The sequence below is a fragment of the Corticium candelabrum genome, chromosome 10 (assembly GCF_963422355.1).
Source record: "Corticium candelabrum chromosome 10, ooCorCand1.1, whole genome shotgun sequence".
In the NCBI taxonomy this organism is placed as follows: domain Eukaryota; kingdom Metazoa; phylum Porifera; class Homoscleromorpha; order Homosclerophorida; family Plakinidae; genus Corticium; species Corticium candelabrum.
The window spans coordinates 6,928,786-6,948,691 of record NC_085094.1 but is presented as its reverse complement, the minus strand read 5'-3'; the positions used below and the strand labels follow the sequence as shown (position 1 = coordinate 6,948,691).

Genomic DNA, 19,906 nt, shown 5'->3' with positions numbered 1-19,906 from the left:
AACAGATGCTTCTCTAGTGATTCCACGGCTCAAGAATGGCTGGTGGATGAAGTCATTAGACAAGGCTTTCGAGCATTCAGACACCCGATGCACCACCATTTCATAGTATGCTGATTTTTGTTTGCCAGAACGAGTGTACTCCACTTCTCCATCACTGAGCCACTGGATCCACTTCTCTCTCACTGTTGTCTTAAATGGCTTGTTCCAGTGGACATCTGCGGGCTACAATACTGGAGTCATTCCTTCTGGTATTATTGCTACTTCAGTGTTGTAGTGTTGTTTGAAAGATGAAATGACAGTTTCTTAAGGTGACTCGTTGCGCTGTCCATGACAATCATGGATGGTGGGCGCCAAAATCCTCCTGGTCTTTTTTCACACACTTTGTTTCCAGACATTCGGAAGTCATGTATCCCTTTTCATTGACTTGTGCAAGCACATCGTTTGGATACTTCCCCTTGGGAACATGCTTCAGGCCCTTGAAAATTACCATTGGAGCAAGCTTTGAGCCATTAGCCATAGCTGACAACACAACTGTGTACCTCAGTTTTTCCTTTCCTGCGGTCTTTGCTGGTATAGATTTGACCCCTTGAAAGTCATATGATCGTGAACTTGGCATATCAAACCATAGAGGTGTCTCGTCCATGTTGCCAACATAGTTCATTTCAAACTTTCTTGTCAAAACCTTCTCGTGTACATATTAAAGAAAGTTTTCAGCGAGATCTTTGGCATTGCTGGGTATTTTCTGTCCCTGGCTTGTGACGCTTCTACAACAAAGGCTGTGATGTGATAGAAACCAGTTCAGCCAACCGTGAGAAGCTTTAAATTCAACTGTTGCATCTTCTGGAAAGAGTTCACCATACACCTGTTTGGCATATCTTTTGATACCGCCTCCGCTGATCGTGACGCCCTTCTGTCTAAGATCTTTCATCCAACTAACCACTCTTTCTTCCAAACGTGGAAACTTCCTCCGTTCTTTTTACAAATCATGCGTACTTGGCGCATGTCTTCTCTTCCGGACTGCTATTTGTCGCTCTCGTTTGGTCTCTTGCAGTGATTCTGGGTCTCTTACCCAATCCTGGACACATTGCGTGGAGACTCCGCATTCTTTGGCTGTCTTTGACTTGTTTCCGCGTAGTTTGTCGTACTTTGAAAGTACGCGAAGTTTCCTGGCAATGCTATCAGATTTTCTTCCACGTGCTAGACTACTGTCGTCTTCAATGCTTGTTTGATGCTCTTCCACGGCAGTCGTGTCTTCCTCCTGCCTCTTGAGAGTGCCATCATCCGGCTCCACCATCATGCAACACGTGCGCGATGTTAATATCTATCGCATCGCCTTCACCAGCAGTACCCTTGCCACCCACATCCAACCCTATACTGGCAAACCTCACCCTATACCGGCATTATCCCATCCTATACTGGCAACCCTCATCCTATACCGGCATTACCCCACCCTATACCGGCATGCCGGTTTAGTTACCAGAACTGTCTCACGCAAGTTTTGGTAAAACTCGAATATACCGGCATGCAGCAAAATGCTGGGTAATACGGTAATGTTCTATTGATTGTCTTGTGTTGTGTTTCCAGTGGATTGCAGTTGGGGTAGTTGGAGTTCATGTAGTGTTGAATGTGGAAATGGCACCAGAATTCGGAAGATTAGTCAAGCAGCTACAATGAGTGGTCAGATGTGTAGAGGACCATCGACTGAGATCTGCATAGTCACATCTTGTATGATTACTGTTATGGTGGAAGTCACACTTGTTGCTTTATGTGCAATGTTTATGTGATGTAGGTATGGCAATCAATCTAGCTGCCTCTCTTGGAGCAACAGTGAAAATGAGTTCAGTGCACAGTTCTCCGTTTGTTGCTGCAAAGGCTATAGATGGCAATCCAAAAGATGTTACTGGACAGACCCTATTTGGCACTGATTGTGCCGCTACAATGAAGTCTGACAATCCTTGGCTTCGAGTTGACTTGCAAAAGGAATATCTTGTGTCACGTGTTAGAATTATCCCTATAGGCGATAGAGGTGAAAATGTGTATGTTCATGTTGGTAACAGCTTAACAAACAATGGGAATGACAACCACGAGTGTGGAAAGGCTCCATATGACGGCTCTTCCTCTAATGCAATATGGCGAGATGTTGACTGCAGCCCACCAGTTTGGGGAAGATACATTAATTTACAGAGAATAGTGACGAAGAACATTCTTCAAGTATGTGAGGTGGCTTTCAACTATGGTTAGATGATGTTGTGGTGTAGGTAGGTGTTGAATGAAGAGTAAATGTGTTTTTGTTGTAGAGTTGGAGATTGCTATTCTAGACAATAACATGAATATTGAAGGAACAAGTGTGGTAGTTGATGACAATCAAGATTACTCTAATCCTATTGATTGTGGTGTCAGTCCTGATGAGACCAACTTTAATGCTCTCTTGCAATGGAAACACAGCACAGCCAATGACGTACCATCTTCAAGTGTACAGAATGCTGGTGTATATCAGATGTATGAGAATGGTGTGCAGCGGCTCTACATCAAGTCAGCTAATGCCTCTGACAGAGGAGTGTATACATGTCAATATACCACAACTGATGGTTCTATAGTGTCAAAGTCGTTTACATTGAATGTTATTGTGGGTAAGACTACATACTTGAGATAATAGTTAACTGGATGCTTTGAGTTTGTTTTGTGGTTTTCAACTGTTCAATAGTATTGTAATGATGAAATGTTTGTCCATATTATTATGTCTGTCTGTTTTGTTTGTTTGTCTGTGTGTCTGTCTATTTGTTTGTCCATCCGATTGTGGTTGCAATTCTCTGACACCTTTATTCTTATCTGGACCAAACTTATAGAAACTCATTTGAGCTCCTGCCATGTTTATGCTTTGAGCTAATCAAAATACAGATAAGAGAATTATGTAAACCAGAGCCATCTATCTGACTGCTGGGTAGGTATTACTACTGTGGTTTGATCTGCAGGGAAATACTGTGTGGTGTTCTTTACGAATGAGTGGAAGTTACTACGTATATAATGGTTTACAACACATGAATTTTGCACAGCTGTAAACTGCTACTCTTAAACTAATTCGATGCAGTTTTTGACTTTGTTAGGCATTGGAATGTTTTCTCTTTGCTATGAACCTTAGATCTACTGTTTATGGACAACACAGTTTCTGGTATTGTATTTACAGTTGTACTCACTGACACCAGGTACATGTTTACACACCAGGTGTCTCATGGCAATAGACGAGGGGGCGCAGCTTCTAGAGCATGCGCAACCTTGAGGGTAACACGCACCTTTTGCCGATCACACTGCACACAAAGTCAACGTTTCCGGGTCTGCTTCTGAACCGTAGATCATCTTGCCGTTGACTAGGCTTTGTAAGTAAGTTCACTACTTACCATTTCGTGCATCTTGTGAGAGACTTTGCCTGCGTAGAGACGCGTAGGAAATCATTTCTTGAGTACGGCTTCTCGAGGCTAAGAGACTGCTGTTCGAGCTGAAGTCGCCTGATTCACACTCTGAACATATACACGTGGAGTGGAAAGACAGACTACTCATTTCCTAGCGATGGAAGTTTTATCAGGTGAAGATTTGCGGTAGGGGAACCCATTCGGGGTGCCGAATGTGACGCACTGTGCGGCTGAATAGGAGTACTTGTTTCCCCCATCTAGCATTCTGGAACCGTGAAACTGTGTATCTTGTCGAACTAGAGTCTGCAAAATTTGTCTTGCCTATTCAACCCTTCATGGAAGGCGGTGAGCTCATGAGCTTACATCACTTGATGTACCTTGGCCTGATTGTTTGTTTGCTATACAGAGTAATAGTTTTGGCTGCTGGTTCAATCCAACTCCACACTGTATCAAGCACATTTCTCAACACAAAACTTGTAAAACTTGATTTTTCTTTATCGTTTGGCAGTGTGTTGATCGAGCGATTCCTTGCAACTCCTTTGCAGATACAAGGTCTTACTCGAGAACTCTAATCTTGTTTCCAAGTTCCACTATTTCATTTGCTTGCTGTTCAATTATTCGATGTAAACCATCAGCTTCAGTCTCATTGACATTTTCGACAATCAACATTTTCACTTCTCTAGGGTCACTAGACTATATCCATATCTCGATCAACTGCACCTGCGGATGAGGTAGAACAGCCTCTGCTTTCTGATTTAGAGATTGCAGCTATGAAATAGCTAGTGCGTGTGTGTTGTGTTACTTTAGACATAACTGTTGCTGGGACTTGTAAGCTGGCAGTGCTAATATACAGACTGTAGTGTACGTGTACTGTACTCTGATCCGCGTCAGTACCTATCGAGTGCAAGTTATCACAGTAACATCTTCGACTTGGCCAATCACATATATACAGAAGCAAGCTAGACTGCCCAGAAACAATGCAAAACGTCCTACATGTCAGGTTACCTCAAATGGGTTCCCAAGTGGCATGATTTCACTCGCTAAACTAATCTATCACTAGACAATGAGTAGTCTGTGCTTCTACTCCACGTGTATATGTTCAGAGTGTGAATCAGGCGACTTCAGCTTGAACAGCAGTCTCTTACCCTCGAGAAGCCGTACTCAAGAAATGGCTTCCTACGCGTCTCTACACAGGCAAAGTCTCTCACAAGGTGCACGAAGTGGTAAGTAGTGAACTTACGTACAAAGCCTAGTCAACGGCAATGTTACCCTGGAGGTTGCGCATGCTGTAGAAGCTCCGCCCCCAAATATCGTCTATACTAACTACGCCTAAAAGTGCTTGCACCAAATCTTTGCAATATGGCACTGGTTGCGAGGTTTGCAGGCTAACGATCATTGCAAGAGCACAAGAAGGTTAGCATGCCAGAGTTTACTCACTAGTAACTGAAGATGTGTTTTTACTTTCAATTCCACATTATGGTTCCTCTGGAGAAATTGTTGACTTCTTGCGAAGTGTTACAAATTTAGATGCCATTTTGCTTTCGAATGTGCTACTTGAAAAAAATCTTTTTAAAATTGTACAAAATGATTATTATTTCATGTGACTACAAATCTTATAAATTTGCTCAAATTGTTCGTCATGTCAAATGGTGAAATTCAAGACATGGAACGTGGATATCACTCTGTGTTAGTTAATTCTATATAATTTTATTGAGTTGGAAAAATGATTGCCTTTACATTGGCCATTGCAGATGTGTAGGTTTCAGTTGTTTGTGTTTAACAAGATTCTGTGATTACAAACATGGATTATAAGTCGTCAAGTCGTCTTATGACGAGTTAAATTTTACAAGTGACGACTAGCGTTAAAGTCTAGGTCGTCAAATGATGACTATAGCAGACGAAGGCTAGTTTGTAATGGCTTTCTCAGTATGCAGGTGGATAGCTGTATTGGACTGAAACATGCGCCGGTTGACGCTTGCATTGGGACATTTGTGGCACAATGACATGTACGCGTAATAAATTATTACGCCAACAAGATACGTGGACAAGCTGCCGATATCCCGGATAAGAACCATTTCAGGATTCCGACAGAGTACAGGCATGAAGTTTATGACCAGGGAGCACGTGAGGAAGCAGTGAGGAAACACCTACCGTGGTCACGCAAATTGACAGGACATAGCTAGAGACTGTGATCCAGTCAGCAGTACAAGCATCGGTAGCTGCCATGTCTGAAGCTATTCGTTTCATGCTCAGTTGTTCGAGATCCAGGACAGGCTCTTCCCGCCACTCTACAAGGGAGGGCCGTACCCGCGGAGTCGCAGTTGTGGGAACTGGAGCAACAAACAACGACAACAGCCAAAGCTCTCGCTCATCATCAAGGTCTTGATCACCACACAAACAACGGTCTAGATCTCTCAGTCGCATTCCTGCACAAGATCAAATCATGTTTTTTCAACCCTTGCACATCTCTAAGCCATGCATGGACGGAAGTTGGATCTAACGATCAACCGGCATCCTGGAGGCTATCTAGGAGGACAAACAGGAAGATACTAGCAGGTGAATATGTTGGCTTTGACACCATACTTACTGAAGTAACGACTAACACGGGTGGGGTCACCGTGGCAACGAAAGCCTCGGTGTCCGGTCCAACACGCAGACGTGTCTGTGACATCAGCTCGTTGCTTCAGGCTTGGTCTGCATACGTGGCTACAGTCTTACTAGCGGATTTGGTGTGAGGTTACGAACTTATCGGCCACCAGTCTATAGTCGCTCAAGCTAGGTCGGAATATCGAACCTCAACCTGGCTGAAATACGATAGAGCTTTTCATTATTTTGCCAGCAGGACCACTGGCATAAGATGGGACACGATCAACCATCATTTGTGGGCTCAGTGCTTCACAGGTCACGCAGCAATCTCGATCATCTGCCATACATGCGGCCAACCAGGTCACATGGCAACAGACTGTGCACACACTGACCAGTCCTTTCGTCCCCAGGTGAGCAAACGCATCTTCCAGTAACATCTCTAAATCCTTTTGCAAACCCAAAATCTGCCGTCTCTTCAATGCCGCTACCGAGCTGCTCCTAGCCTGTGCAAATACCGACACGAATGTTTCATCTGCCATGGCGATCACCCTGAGGCCATGTGTTCCCGCAAGGGCATCAATAAACAATCATAAACTAGACATTCCACTGCAGCCTGAGGTTTTTGCAATGTCACTACGCAATCACCCTGATCATATGTTTGTTGAATCACTGCTGTGGTCGCTGTGTCACGTTTTCAATCTTGGCTACACTGGTGCACGTTAGGTTCGTTTGTCTTCCTACCTAAAGTCCACACTGGAGCACAATTAAGGTCATTGTTTAGCAAGGGCTGGGCTCGATTTAGAATGTGAACACGGTCACATGGCTGGCCCTTACAACGAACCCCCTCTGCCAACTCTCCAGTGCTGTGTCGCAGGTGTTGTTCCAAAGAAAACGGTAGCTGGAGACTAATTATGCACCTCTTCGCTCTTCGTGGACTTAGTATTAACGACGACATTGACCCTGAGGAGTACCACTTGCGGTACAAGAAAATTGATAATACCATTGTCTTCGTGTAACAGACCGGTCAGGGTTTCTGGATGGTGAAGCATGGACTGGAAACATGCCTTTCGTTTGTGCCCTGTCCGCCGAGAGGATTGGGACCTACTGAGAGTTTATTGGGACGGCCAATACTACTTCGACAAGCGCTTGCTCTTCGGTATATGCTCATCACCAGAACTATTTAATCAAGTAGCAGACGCGTTTGAATGGATCCTAGTAAAAGATTGCCACATTAATCGTGTTCTACACTACCTCGATGATTTCTTCTTTGTTGAACCTGACAACTCCACTTGCCATGCATCCATGACACGGGTGAAGGACAAAGCCCATCAGCTGGACGTACTGATGGAGCCGAGCAAAGAAACAGGCCCGATTACAACCATAGCTTTCCTTAGGCATTGAACTGAAAACTGAGGGATCTAATGGATGAAATTCCCTAATGTCTGTCACACCATAAGGCGACCAAGTGCGACTTACAATCCATCATTGGTAAGCTTGGTTTTGCATGGTCTTTCCGGCTGGCCAAATTTTTCTACTACGATTCATCGACTTGACATCGTCCGTCCGATTGAGTCATCACCATGTCTACATTGACAGCAAAACTAGGAAGGATTTCCATGGTGGTATCGCTTCTTATAGTCCTGGAATGGGGTTGCAATGATGCTGGATGTCCATCTCTCTGCCGTCGCAGACATGGAGCTCTACATAGATACATCCAGTTCACACGGTTTTGGCGCTACTACAGTTGTGCCTGGATCCGGGATGACTGGCAGTTGCGTCAGATGCTTGAATCAGGGAAGTCTATGGCAAGAATTGTTTGCTGTCGTCGTTGCCTGTTTGACGTGGGGTAAGCATTGGTCTGGCGAATGAATTTTATTTCACTGTGACAACCAGAGCGTAGTCGACTTATGGCAACAAGGCTCATCTCGCTGGCCCAGTCTAATGCACTCGTTCGATGCTTGTTTTTATGGTGGCAAACATTAACTATATTGTCATTAGACATATTCTGGGCGTTTATAACGTAATTGTTGATGCATTGTCTCGCACACAGATGCCCAAGTTCCATGCATTGGCACCTCGGGCAGCACCACGGCCAACTGCACTGCCTGCGGGAGCTCTCACCATTGGTCTCCCTGATCAACAGCCACATTCTTCTAAACGAAAGCATCGCCGCCTCATCACGACAAACCTGTAACACAGGCGTGTCACAGTATACGGAGTTCTGCAGACAGGAAGTGGTCATCATTTCCAGCCTCAGAGTCATCTTTCGTCTAGTTTGTCGTGTCATCAGCTTTGGAGGTGCGGTACCAGACGCTGAAGGTATATCTGGCTGGCATCAAACAACATCATCAACTCGCAGGCATGCTAGACCCCATAGCAACTTCTATTCGCCTTTCCCTCGTCCTCCGAGGCATCTGACGCTGCGTACTTTAGTTACCTCCAAAACCTCTTCTTCCAATTACTACCAAGATCATGGGTCAAGTGAAATTGGTGCTGTGAGAATGTCTTGACCAATCAACCAACGACCATCAGATGTACTGGGCCGCATTTACCACGGCCTTCTTTGACTTTTCTTCGGTGCTCAGAATTCACGCTCTGATCTCACAACCGACAGCAACGGGTATCGGCTGCACATCAAGGCTTCTAAAACGGACCATTCCACTTAGGCGTTGACTTATTTCTTGGACGGACATTTCATTCAGTTTGTACGGTAAAGGCGTTGAAAAACTACCTAGCCTGTCCGAGAGCATCGGATCTACCGCTATTTGCACACGCAGACGGGTCCTTTCTCACTCCCTCTGCGTCTTACCTCTATGCTTCGGTCTTTGCTACACAAATTGGGGTACAACGAAGACCACTATGCAGGTCACAGCTTCTGGATCGGAGCAGCAACAACTGCACCCGCCGGTCCGGCCAGATTGGCTGATCAAAACTCTCGGTTGTTGGTCTTCAGACTGCTACCAATGATACATCTAACCGAATGGCAAGGCTCTTTCTTCTGTGGCAAACACGCTCGTTAAAGCTCCACATTTCTACCAACTTTTCACCGTGGTTTGCTGACTGACATGTTTTTCTTTCACATTTACTCACAATAGAGACGGTTAATGCTCATACCTGTTGGATTTGATGGTTCCAGGCTGTATTCCAGTGCTCTGGTAGACACGCAGTCTTCTGGCTCTCTTTGGGGTAGCGTGCCATTTGGGGAAGGGGCCTTGTTCAAGCCAGTCTTGGCCCAACATTACGAGTACCTCCACTCAGGTTGCAACGTCAAAGCGGCTAACATCTTTGGCACAAGCCAGTGGCCTCATGTACATCATTAAACGGAATGGGTTCTGTGATGGTGTGTTGAGCCTCTAACGTCGACTCCACTGACCTCTTGGGCTCAAGTGAGGTTGGACAGTCTCCAACGTCAGCTTGACTGACCTCTTGAGCTTGAGTACATGGTTGTTCCAATGGGCGTTGATCCTCCAACGTCACCATGAGTGACCTCTTGGGTTCACTCCACTTGTTGGAGCTCAACGTGTGAGCTGACCACTCTGGTTAACCCCGTTGTTCACAAATCCCTCACGACCTGGCACGTTGCCCCATTGAAGCCCACGCTGTCTCATGTCTATGCGGTATCGAAACTAGCGGGCATGTTGCTTACAAGACAGTAGTGTATTACGAGTGATGTTAATCATTATTTAATAATAATATGTTTGCAATCGCAGTAAACTATCTAAGCATTATTGTCTACTGGCGCTAGAGCTCTGAACGGTTCGCTATCAACTTTGGCACCTACTAGTATTGATAAAACTCGTCTATTGTACTCTTAATGTTTCAACAGGCACTTGTTGAGTCTGTCAAAAGAAACACAATTATAACAATGAGGATAAAATATTCAAAGCTTGGACAGCATCAGTTCAGTTCACCTCCGGGTCAATGCCGTCGCTAAGTTGGCGAGGAGCGGAGAGGTGTGTAATTAGTGTCCAGCTATTGTTTTTCTTTGGAACAACACTTATGCCAGAGCACTGGAGAGTTGACAAAGGGTGTCTTGTAAGGGCCAGCCATGTGGCCGCGTTTGCATTCTAAATCGAGCCCTTGCTGAACACACTGCAACAGTGGTCTTGTGCTGCAAAGTAACCACGTGTTTACACTCGCGACAAGACATGGACGATGACGTTTTGCTTTGTTGCTGCAGCCCCGTAGTCTCAAGCGTTTCCTTTCATTTTTAGGTCCTTGTAGTTTTTTGACTGGACTTGCCAAAGGCAGGGAAACCACACACACACACTCAATGAAAAACTTTTATCGATGCCATTTGAACGAATAGAATATCGCAGATACGGCCAGTTGCTCTGACTGATTTTCGATTGGTTGAAAATGAGCATGTGCTGTCATCGGACGCTGGTTTACTTCCGGATAGGACGCTCAATTAGAACTTTTCTCTATTCCAGCATTGTCTATGGACACTAGGCGAGCATCACAGACGCTGACATGTTCACAATGTGATGCTGACGCTCGCTCATCTTCAGTGTTTAGGACGCTCGCAAGACGATCGTGGTAGCATCGTACTGTGAACCAGGCTTATCGTGCACCAGTGTAGCCAAGATTGAAACCATGACATAGCGACCAAAGCAGTGATTCAACGAACATGCGATCAGGGTCATTGTGTAGGGACACTGCAAAAACCTCAGGCTGAAGTGGAGTGTTTGGTTTATGCTTGTTTATTAGTGCCCTTGAGGGAACGCGTGGCCTCTGGGTGATCGCCGTGGCAGATAAAACATTTGTGTCGGTATTTGCACAGGCTTGGTGACACTTGGTTCTTGCAGCGACCAGCGTTGAAGAGTCTCGGCAGAGTTTGGGTTTGCCCAAAGGGGGTTGGAGATGTTAGTGAAGATGCAGTTGCTGGCCTGGAGAGATGAAAGGACTGGTCGGTGTGTGTACAGTCTGTTGCTATGAGACCTGGTTTGCCACATGTACAGCAGGTGATAGAGGTTGCTGCGCGACCTGTGAAGCACTGAGCTCACAGGTGGTGGTTGATCATGTCCAATCTTGCACGGCAAAATAACGAAATGGTTTATCATATTTCAGCCAGGCTGAGGTTTGGTATTCCGAACTAGCTTGAGCGACTATAGACTGGTAGCCGATTAAGTTTGTAACCTCGAGCCAAGTTTGCTAGTAGTACAGTAGCCATGTGCGCAGACCAAGCCTGAAACCACGAACTGATGTTGCGGACATGTCTGCGCTTTAAGCTGGAGATCGAGACTTTTGTTGCCATGGGGACACCACCTTTGTTAGTTGTTACTTCAGTAAGTATGGTGTACAATTCAACGTATTCACCTACTAATATCTTCCTCTTTGTCCTCCTAGATAGCATCCAGGATGCCGGTTGATCACTAGATCCAATTTCCGTCTATGCGTGGCGAAGAGATGTGTAAGGGCTAGGACAATATGATTTTGATCTTGTGCAGGAACGGGGACTGGTCGATCTAGATCGTCGTTTGTGTGGTGATCGGGACCTTGATGATGAGCGAGAGCTGTGGCTGCTGTCATTCTGGTTCCCACAACTGCGACTCCGCGTTCGGGTACGGTCCTCTCCTGTGGTGTGGCAGGAAGAGCCTGACCTGGATCTTGAACCAGTGGGGCGGAGCTGGGGGAAGAGGGGGAAATTACTCTCAATTTGTCATTGGAAAGCACTTCTCAACAGGAAATGCTTACTGAAAGCTCACCCTACTCCATGTACTCCGATGTCTTTTTATGCCCCCTAACTTGCAACTTGCGACTCGCTCCACCACCCCTGCGAAAGACTGAGACTAGGACTAATAGCTTCAGACATGCAGATACCAAAGCTTGTACTGCTGACTGGATCACTGTCTCTAGCGATATGCTGTCAATTTGTATGGCCATGGTAGGCGTTTCCTTCGCCACCTCCATGGATAAAGCTGCTGCTGGCTCTAGTTGTAGTAGCTCTGTCAGTAGGAAAAACAGCGGACAGTTGCTTAATCCATCCCCGTCTGGAATTAGTGGAGACAAGATGGTGTTGCTCTAGGAGCAAGCAAATTGATATGTCCAAAAGCGAAGCAATTTCTTCCAGAGACAGAGGAAGAGTGAGGGGTGAGGGGCGATGCTCGTTGGGTTGAACGATTACTGCGCTTACTCATACCGAGAAAGCTACCAGCTATACAATGCTAACCGAACAATGCTACTCTCACAGTCATTTGTATTAATACATAGTTCACCGGCTACATGAACAATACAGAGCTTTGCTAGCGTCTGTAATCTTCTACTCTTGATGTTAACCTACATTTACTATGTAAAGTAACCATTTATTTATTGTTGAAGTAATGATTACGGCATCATCTACGAAGAGAGTTGTAAATTTGTTGAATGAATAATATTGTATTGACTGTCTTGTGTTGTGTTTCCAGTGGATTGCAGTTGGGGTAGTTGGAGTTCATGTAGTGTTGAATGTGGAAATGGCAGCAGAACTCGGCGGATTAGTCAAGCAGCTACAATGAGTGGTCAGATGTGTACAGGACCATCAACTGAGATCTGCATAATCACATCTTGTATGATTACTGTTATGGTGGAAGTCACACTTGTTGCTTTGTGTTCAATGTTTATGTGATGTAGGTATGGCAACCAATCTAGCTGTCAGTTTAGGAGCAACAGTGACTATGAGTTCAGTCTTCGGCAAAACTGCTTCATCACCTGGCTTATTTGCTGAATTAGCAATAGATGGCAAATCAAACCATGATTTTGCATTATGTGCTGCTACAAATAAATCTTCTTATCCTTGGCTTCGTGTTGACGTGAAGAAAGAATATTTTGTTTCAAGTGTTCAAGCTGTTCTGTATTCTGGTAAACTTACAAGTGTCTATGTTTATGTTGGTAACAGTTTAACAAACAACGGGAATGACAACCATGAGTGTGGTAAGGCTCCAGATGCGACCTCTCTGATTTGGAGAAATGTTTCTTGCAGTCCACCAGTTTGGGGAAGATACATTAATTTACAGAGAAAGGTGGGAAGTCATTTTTTTCAAGTATGCGAGGTGGCTTTCAACTATGGTTAGATGATGTTGTGGTGTAGGTAGGTGTTGAATGAGAGTAAAATGTCTTTTTGTTGTAGAATTGGAGATTGCTATTCTAGACAATATTAAGCATATTGAGGGAAAAAGTGTGGCAGTTGATGAGAATCAAGATTACTCTAATCCTATTGATTGTGGTGTCAGTCCTGATGAGACCAACTTTAATGCTCTCTTGCAATGGAAACACAACATGACTATTGATGTACCACCTCCAAGTGCACAGAGTGTATATCAGGTGTATGAGAATGGTGTACAGCGGCTCTACATCAAGTCAGCTATTGTCTCTTTTAAGGGCCTGTATACATGTCAATATACTGCAGCTAATGGCTCTGTCGTGTCAAAGTCATTTACACTGAACGTCAATGGTATAAATACAGAAACATAGTTGTGTTTAGTGTTGTATAGTAATTGTTTTGTTGTTTCTAGTAAACTGTGAATGGAGCTCATGGTCAGATTGTACATCAGCATGTAGTTTTGGTACTCGTACTCGTACACGAGCACGCCTTAAGCAACACAATGGAAAGGACTGTGTGGGGTTGCCAACTGAGAAGTGTGACAGCAAAGAACCACCATGTAAGGACAGTGGGATTTGTGTGCTTGGTGTGTTATGGAGGTAAAGATGTAGGTTTGTTAATTACAGCAACAAATTCTCAATATTGCAAAGTTAGGCATGATATCATGTCTTTAATTGTATACATTTCATCATCGTAAGACTTTCAGTGTAACAAACTTGCTTATAATGAAGAGCACACAGAAAGATGTGGCTGCTACATACAGAATTCTCAATCAATGCTTGCCACGATTAGATCAGCTTTTTGTAGCCAGAGACAATTAGATGGAAGAACTATGTAAGATTGTTTAGCCTTGCATTTGTTGAATTTGAGCAATGAGTCCCAGATGCACATAATACGAGGCCTTGACATAGCAAAAGGAGCAGTTGGGTCTCTTGGAATTTTGTGATATCAAGGTACCACTATAATGCAGTTACTTTGGACCAACATCAAGCAGCACAAGGAAAGCCAAAAGACTACAAAAAGATTTATGTAATAAATGAAAGACAAAGTAGGGATGACTGCGTACGTTAAGCTAGTGCTCGAAGAAATGGGGTCGAAACTTTTGCAAACAAGTAGGCATACTTTACATGTGAAACCAATCTTCCACAATTAATTTCCTACTTCACTCCTATCCAAACAGCCACCTTCAAAGCAAAGATGAGTGAAGTAGGGATTTAATTGTGGAAGATTGGTTTCAGATGTAAAGTATGAGTACTTGTTTGCGAACGTCTCAACCTCTATTTTTTCAAGCACTAGCTTACTAGTACAGTACACAGCTATCCCTACTTTGTTTTTATTACCCGAGGCAGAAATATGTATGAAAACACAGTGGTGATAAAAAAATTTGATTTTTGCGTCATGAAACTGAATAATGCGGTTTTTAGGTTGTAACACTACGTCGCAATGACCAGATAAAAACTACATGCTATTTGGACAGGGTGGCATTTACATGTATGATCTATGCTATCATTATCTAGTGTTAATACACAGTTGAACTTGTTGTGTAATACTAGTATCTGTTACTGTTTTATTATGTTAAGCTTACGATATGATTGCAGGTGTACCAACAGCTGGGCAGTCACCAGGAGTTTCTTTTGATGAGTCGTCCGTGCAAGAGTTGAGTTGCACAGCTTCACAGTATTCTGGTCTGAGTGGAGACATTACATTTGGATGGTACAGGAAAGAGAATGGAATTGATTCAGCTATTGCATTAGACTCTCGAGTAACAACTTCAACGAATCATGATGGTTTGGGCAGATTTACTGGGAAATTGATTTTTGCACCTGTGAAGCGTTCAGATATAGGATTAATCAAGTGCAGTGCTTTTAACAAGTATGGTGCTAGTGATATATTATCAGCTACATCAGTTGATGTCAAATGTGAGTTGGTTTGGTACCATTTCATGGTGCATTGTTACGAGTGAAGTGTTGTTAGATGCTCCTGAAATTGTTAAAATTAGACCATCCAATCCAGTAGGAGTGAAAGGACAGAGTATCACTTTAAACTGTTCTGCTGGTGGTAATCCCTCTCCAGATTATGAATGGAGAGGAGGCAAAAGTGCAAAAGGATCTACTCTGGAACTAACATCACTTGAATTTAAGGATGAAGGGACATACAGATGTGTTGCTAGTAACACTATTGAAGCTGGTGCAAAGTCCAGTACTGCATCAGTACAGTTGATAATTGAAGGTAACGTTCTTTTCGCACGTGTTTGTTGACATTTTGTATGTTTAGTTAACTATATGTGGTGTGTTTTAGGTCCTCCACAGAGATGTGTCGTGTTGTCAGTCAAAAGCTATAATGACTCTGAAGTGAATGTCAAAGTCAACTGTCCTGAAAATGGAAACTCAAGTGTAACTGAATATCGTATAGAATATCAGTTGGATGATGGCACCAGCAACATGCTGTGGGAAGAAATAGAATTCAGTGCTACTGATTCTCAACCGTTTGTTGTTGTTGGTCTCAGTCCATTTACAAATTACAGCTTTAGAGCAACAGCAAGCAACAGGCATGGCTATGAACCTGGAAGTTTGGCAGCTGTTAATGTGGTGCCTGTGACTACTGCGGAAGGCTGTAAAGTTTTTCTAATTTAAGGATTTATTTTGTGATTGTGTGTTTTGCTGTATTTATTAGATCCCGGTTCTCCTAATTTAGTGAGTTTGTCAGGAAATGCTTCTGCTCACTGGTGTGTTGTGTCTTGGTCACCTCCCAGTCCACCTAATGGTGTTCCTCGCTATTACTTTGTTTACTACAAACCAATTGGTGTTCGTCAAGTGAGATATGTGGATGGGTACAAGAGACTGAATGTAACAGCCACGTTGGCCAATTTGACAATGCTCACTCCATTTACACAATACAGTGTTGAGGTGGCAGCAGTGAACGTTCGGTCTCATGATGGTAAGGTGTTGGAAGGACAAAGAAGTACTGCCATTGTTGCCAACACATCAGAAGATGGTAAGTTTTTATTATGATTTGGCTTGGTATACATTTACTTTGAAGATGTGTCTTATTCAAGTTAGTTTTTGCAGGCAGAAGTATGTTACAGTAATGACAAGTATGTTCTTTGTTTTATTTATTGCTAGTGGTTTAGCACAATTGTCAGATTTGTCTTCATTGTAATAAAGTTCAGCAAATACATTTGGTTGATTGCCTAGTAATGCGTGGTAGTTTTAGTTACTTGTAGCACCACATTATGTAACTTTCTGGCAACAAGTATGGTCCAACTATTGTGATAGGCACACATGATGTAAAGCAGTTTGAGGGCAATAGATGCTTTTATATGTGAAACCTTTGTTGAAGAGTAGTGCTGCAAACTTGTAGCTTGGGTGGCATGTACTTACTATGTATATGTATGGTTTGTAGAAGATTTGTAAGCAGCTATAATACACAGTACATGCTAGACAACGAACTTGCGTAATACACAACAGCAGACAACCAGTAAGCTTTTCGTCTTACTATCGGGTGTTGTCATGCAATTGACGAAAGGAGAAAATCTGATTCATCTGTTTGAAGATTGGTTGGTTTTTTGTTGAGCCTACGTGCATTTGTTCGTCAAGATGTATTTATGTACTCCAGGTTATTCTGGAGCATTAGAGCTGTATTTTGCTGTAAAAAGACTGAAACCCTGACCTGAGAGCAGAGAAATCTTATGGCAGATGACAGGTTTTTGGCTTTCGTATTTTATAAAAGGGCTGGAAGTAGAAATACTTGATTGATGTAGATGACTTGGTTGCATGCACAGTCTACAAGCAGCTCACTATAAGCAGTTGCCAACTTTGTAGTTTGTTTTTGTCTAATATTGTATTGTTTTATCAAATAAATGATGCTCTGGTAATTACTGTAGTTTAGTTGTAAATGGGCCTGCTAAACTGGAGCAACTAAATTCAAGATACAGCTGAAAGGTGCATTTCGTTTTGACTTCTTAAATACTGATATGCTGGATGTAATCATGATGATGATGTATGAGTGTCTGTCTGTCTGCAGAATATTGCTGTGTTCAGACTATGTATCTGTTGTTGTTTTGTAGCTCCTGCAACTGCACCACTTTCCCTGAAATATTCTTTCAATCCACCACATACAGTCACTGTAATGTGGAGTGAACCTGAAACACCAAATGGAGTTATTAGATATTACATTGTTGAATACATGCTGTCAGATGGGACTGGAAACAGAACACGTTTGAATTTTGCGAAAGAGCGTATTCAAGAGATTGGTGGTCTAATACCGTCAACAAATTATACTGTCACATTTTAAGCTTTCACAGTTGGTGTTGGACCAGCAGCATCCATTACTGTTATGGCGGCTGCTATAAGTAATTTTTGCTTTCAATATTTAGTGTGGTTTTATTATTACTGGATTTTCTTGATTTAGCACCAACACCACCTCAGAATTTGAGAAGTTCAAGTGTGACATCAAGCTCAATTACTCTACAATGGGAAAGGCCTATTAGCTTTAATGGTGTTTTTCAGTACTACACTGTAAGCAAAGTTGTATGTGGATGAGTAGACGCACGAATGCATATGCATACATGCTCATGACTGCAAATGATTGTTTATACTTTACTGTGCAGGTTTACAACAGTATTGGTGATGCTTTGTACAGCAAGAGTCCCAACATTGAGAGTCCTGAAAACCTATACACCTTGAAGAGCCTCAAACCGTATACTGACTACAGACTACATGTGACAGTAACGAATAACGCAAAGTCCAATCCAGAAAGTTTCCCTAGTAACATGATTATAGTGCGCACACTGGCAGCTTCTCCTCAGACACCAGACAAACCTTTAGCTAGGGATGTTACATCATCAACGTCATCTGTAGTATTTGTACCTCCTACTGTGAATGATGAAAATGGTCCAATAGAGTATGTTTTGACTTTTTCATTGTTTTGTGAATGTTTTAACGTGACAATATTTTAGATATGTTGATATTATTGTTTATGAGGGTACCACTGGATCTAATGCTCCTTTGGTATCTGATGTACCACGTACTGTTGGACCGTATGAGCAAGAGGGCACAGACAACGCATGGTATGTAACAGCTCGATACAGTTACATGATGTACAAACAGAACATACAAGGGATGCAGTTTACCGTTGGAAATGATTCAGTGTCTGGTGAAAACAATGAGTACAAAAATGTTCCACTTAAGTCTGATTCGACTTACTTTATATATATTCGTGTGGTTGCAATGTTGGATAATGGAAGTGGGGTATGATGATACGTGGATTACTACATACCTTTGAGAAGCCTTTTATATTATGATTTCTAGATGAAAGAAACAGCAATTGGTAAACCACTAAGTAAGATGATGATTATTATTTGGTTACCCATAGTTCCGTTACAGTAATATTGATGGTTTTTGACCCGAAGGAGTTTTGACAAAGGCAGAAGATTTACCATCAAAGGGAGGATCATCTGTGTTGATCATCGCAGTTGCTGTTACACTAAGTGTCATCATTCTTGTGCTAATCATCGCCCTTTTTGCTTTTCTGAAGTGAAACATCTAAGTTACAACTATGTGTAATATTTAATTAACTTTTAAGCTTTTATGTGTGATGCAGGAATAAGTACAGATGTGTTAGAAAAGAGATGACATTGGAGCCTGTGAAATATGATAGCGTCATTATCAATCCTAAAGTAACATCTGGAACAAATGAATGTTTGGATACAAGCACTGAGATAATGACAGTTAATAGCTTATACACTTCTACAGGTGAGAATATTGACATGACATGAAATTGCAAACTATATAATTTACTATTTATCAAGGCTTAGTTCATTTATGGCATTGTTTTGTATACAGGTCATCACTAATGTAGTAGTGTTTGTTGACGGAACACACTATAGATCTAATTAGTGGCCACGACTGCAAGATTTTGACTACTGTACAGTAGGTAGTAGGATGCATGGCAAGTGCCAGAATGCAAGGAGTGAGTATTGGCTCTGCATGCATGACGGTTTTAATAATAGTTTATTAACAGTTGCACATAACTATATTTTTCACAAACCCATTGTTGCAATGTAATTTGAAGCGTCATGTTTCACTTTTGAGATACATGTAGTTTAAAAAGGATTATATTTAATATTTATAGACTTGTGCATGCAGGATTGAGTCTTGTCTTGTACACAGTACATCACTGAATACCTAAGACACTCAAGTCTTTGTCTAGTAGTTATCGTGGATAAGCACATCAGATTTGCTCTTACAGGTGCAGGCAGCAGTTATGGATCACATGGATATGTAGAGGTTAAAGCTGTTGCAGTTGATCAAGACAGGAAGAATGAGGAACCATTGTATGAGAGTATGGATGGTGAATCGGCACTTTGATCTGAGTGTAATAAAAGAGAACTTTTTGATAACGATCTGTGGCTTTTTGTCATTTAAAATGCCTTTATTAGTGCTTCCGTGTGTTGTATGTTGTAGCTAAAAGGTCAGCTAGAAGTAAGAATAATAATTGACTTTGTATTGTTTGGGATTATCTGCTTGTGAGAAGATAATTAAAGCTGAATAGAGTCTAAACAAACAAGTTTTACAAGAAAAAGATTTTGAGTATCAACTGTCAAGTTTACTGGTTGAACTGACAGCAAGAAGCAACAGTTGACACATCACCCCATTCACTCTCAGACGTGCAGATGGCACTATCACAGCCATTACGTGACTACTAAAAATTAAGATTTTATATAATTTTTTTTAATGCGAGTTCTCATTTGTTATGGCTGTATGCAGTTAGGTATGTATGGACTACATGTAGTACTGTATACGTTAATTTCTATAGTCACGTAGATAGTCAT

General features: G+C 42.5%; 1 protein-coding gene across 1 annotated transcript; it reads left to right on the top strand.

Moving 5' to 3' along the window:
* Window positions 1-1,670: 1,670 nt before the first annotated feature.
* On the top strand, window positions 1,671-19,644 carry LOC134185367 (uncharacterized). The gene is made up of 22 exons (XM_062653147.1): window positions 1,671-1,725; window positions 1,790-2,236; window positions 2,319-2,350; window positions 2,480-2,630; window positions 12,401-12,541; window positions 12,606-13,040; window positions 13,102-13,425; window positions 13,487-13,633; window positions 14,673-14,993; window positions 15,049-15,303; window positions 15,373-15,687; window positions 15,748-16,068; window positions 16,143-16,148; window positions 17,141-17,326; window positions 17,369-17,425; window positions 17,485-17,603; window positions 17,684-17,976; window positions 18,032-18,323; window positions 18,384-18,414; window positions 18,485-18,608; window positions 18,676-18,827; window positions 19,324-19,644. The coding sequence occupies exons 1-22, from the start codon at window positions 1,671-1,673 to the stop codon at window positions 19,440-19,442; spliced, it is 4,323 nt and encodes a 1,440-aa protein (XP_062509131.1). The 3' UTR covers window positions 19,443-19,644.
* Window positions 19,645-19,906: the final 262 nt, after the last annotated feature.

Excerpts from the sequence above, each read along its gene's own strand:
- LOC134185367 (XM_062653147.1), top strand. The coding sequence starts at position 1,671 with ATGAGTGGTCAGATGTGTAGAGGACCATCGACTGAGATCTGCATAGTC. Across the intron at positions 13,426-13,486 it reads ATTTACACTGAACGTCAATG|TAAACTGTGAATGGAGCTCA; the intron begins GTATAAATACAG and ends TGTTGTTTCTAG. Across the intron at positions 15,304-15,372 it reads AGTACAGTTGATAATTGAAG|GTCCTCCACAGAGATGTGTC; the intron begins GTAACGTTCTTT and ends GGTGTGTTTTAG.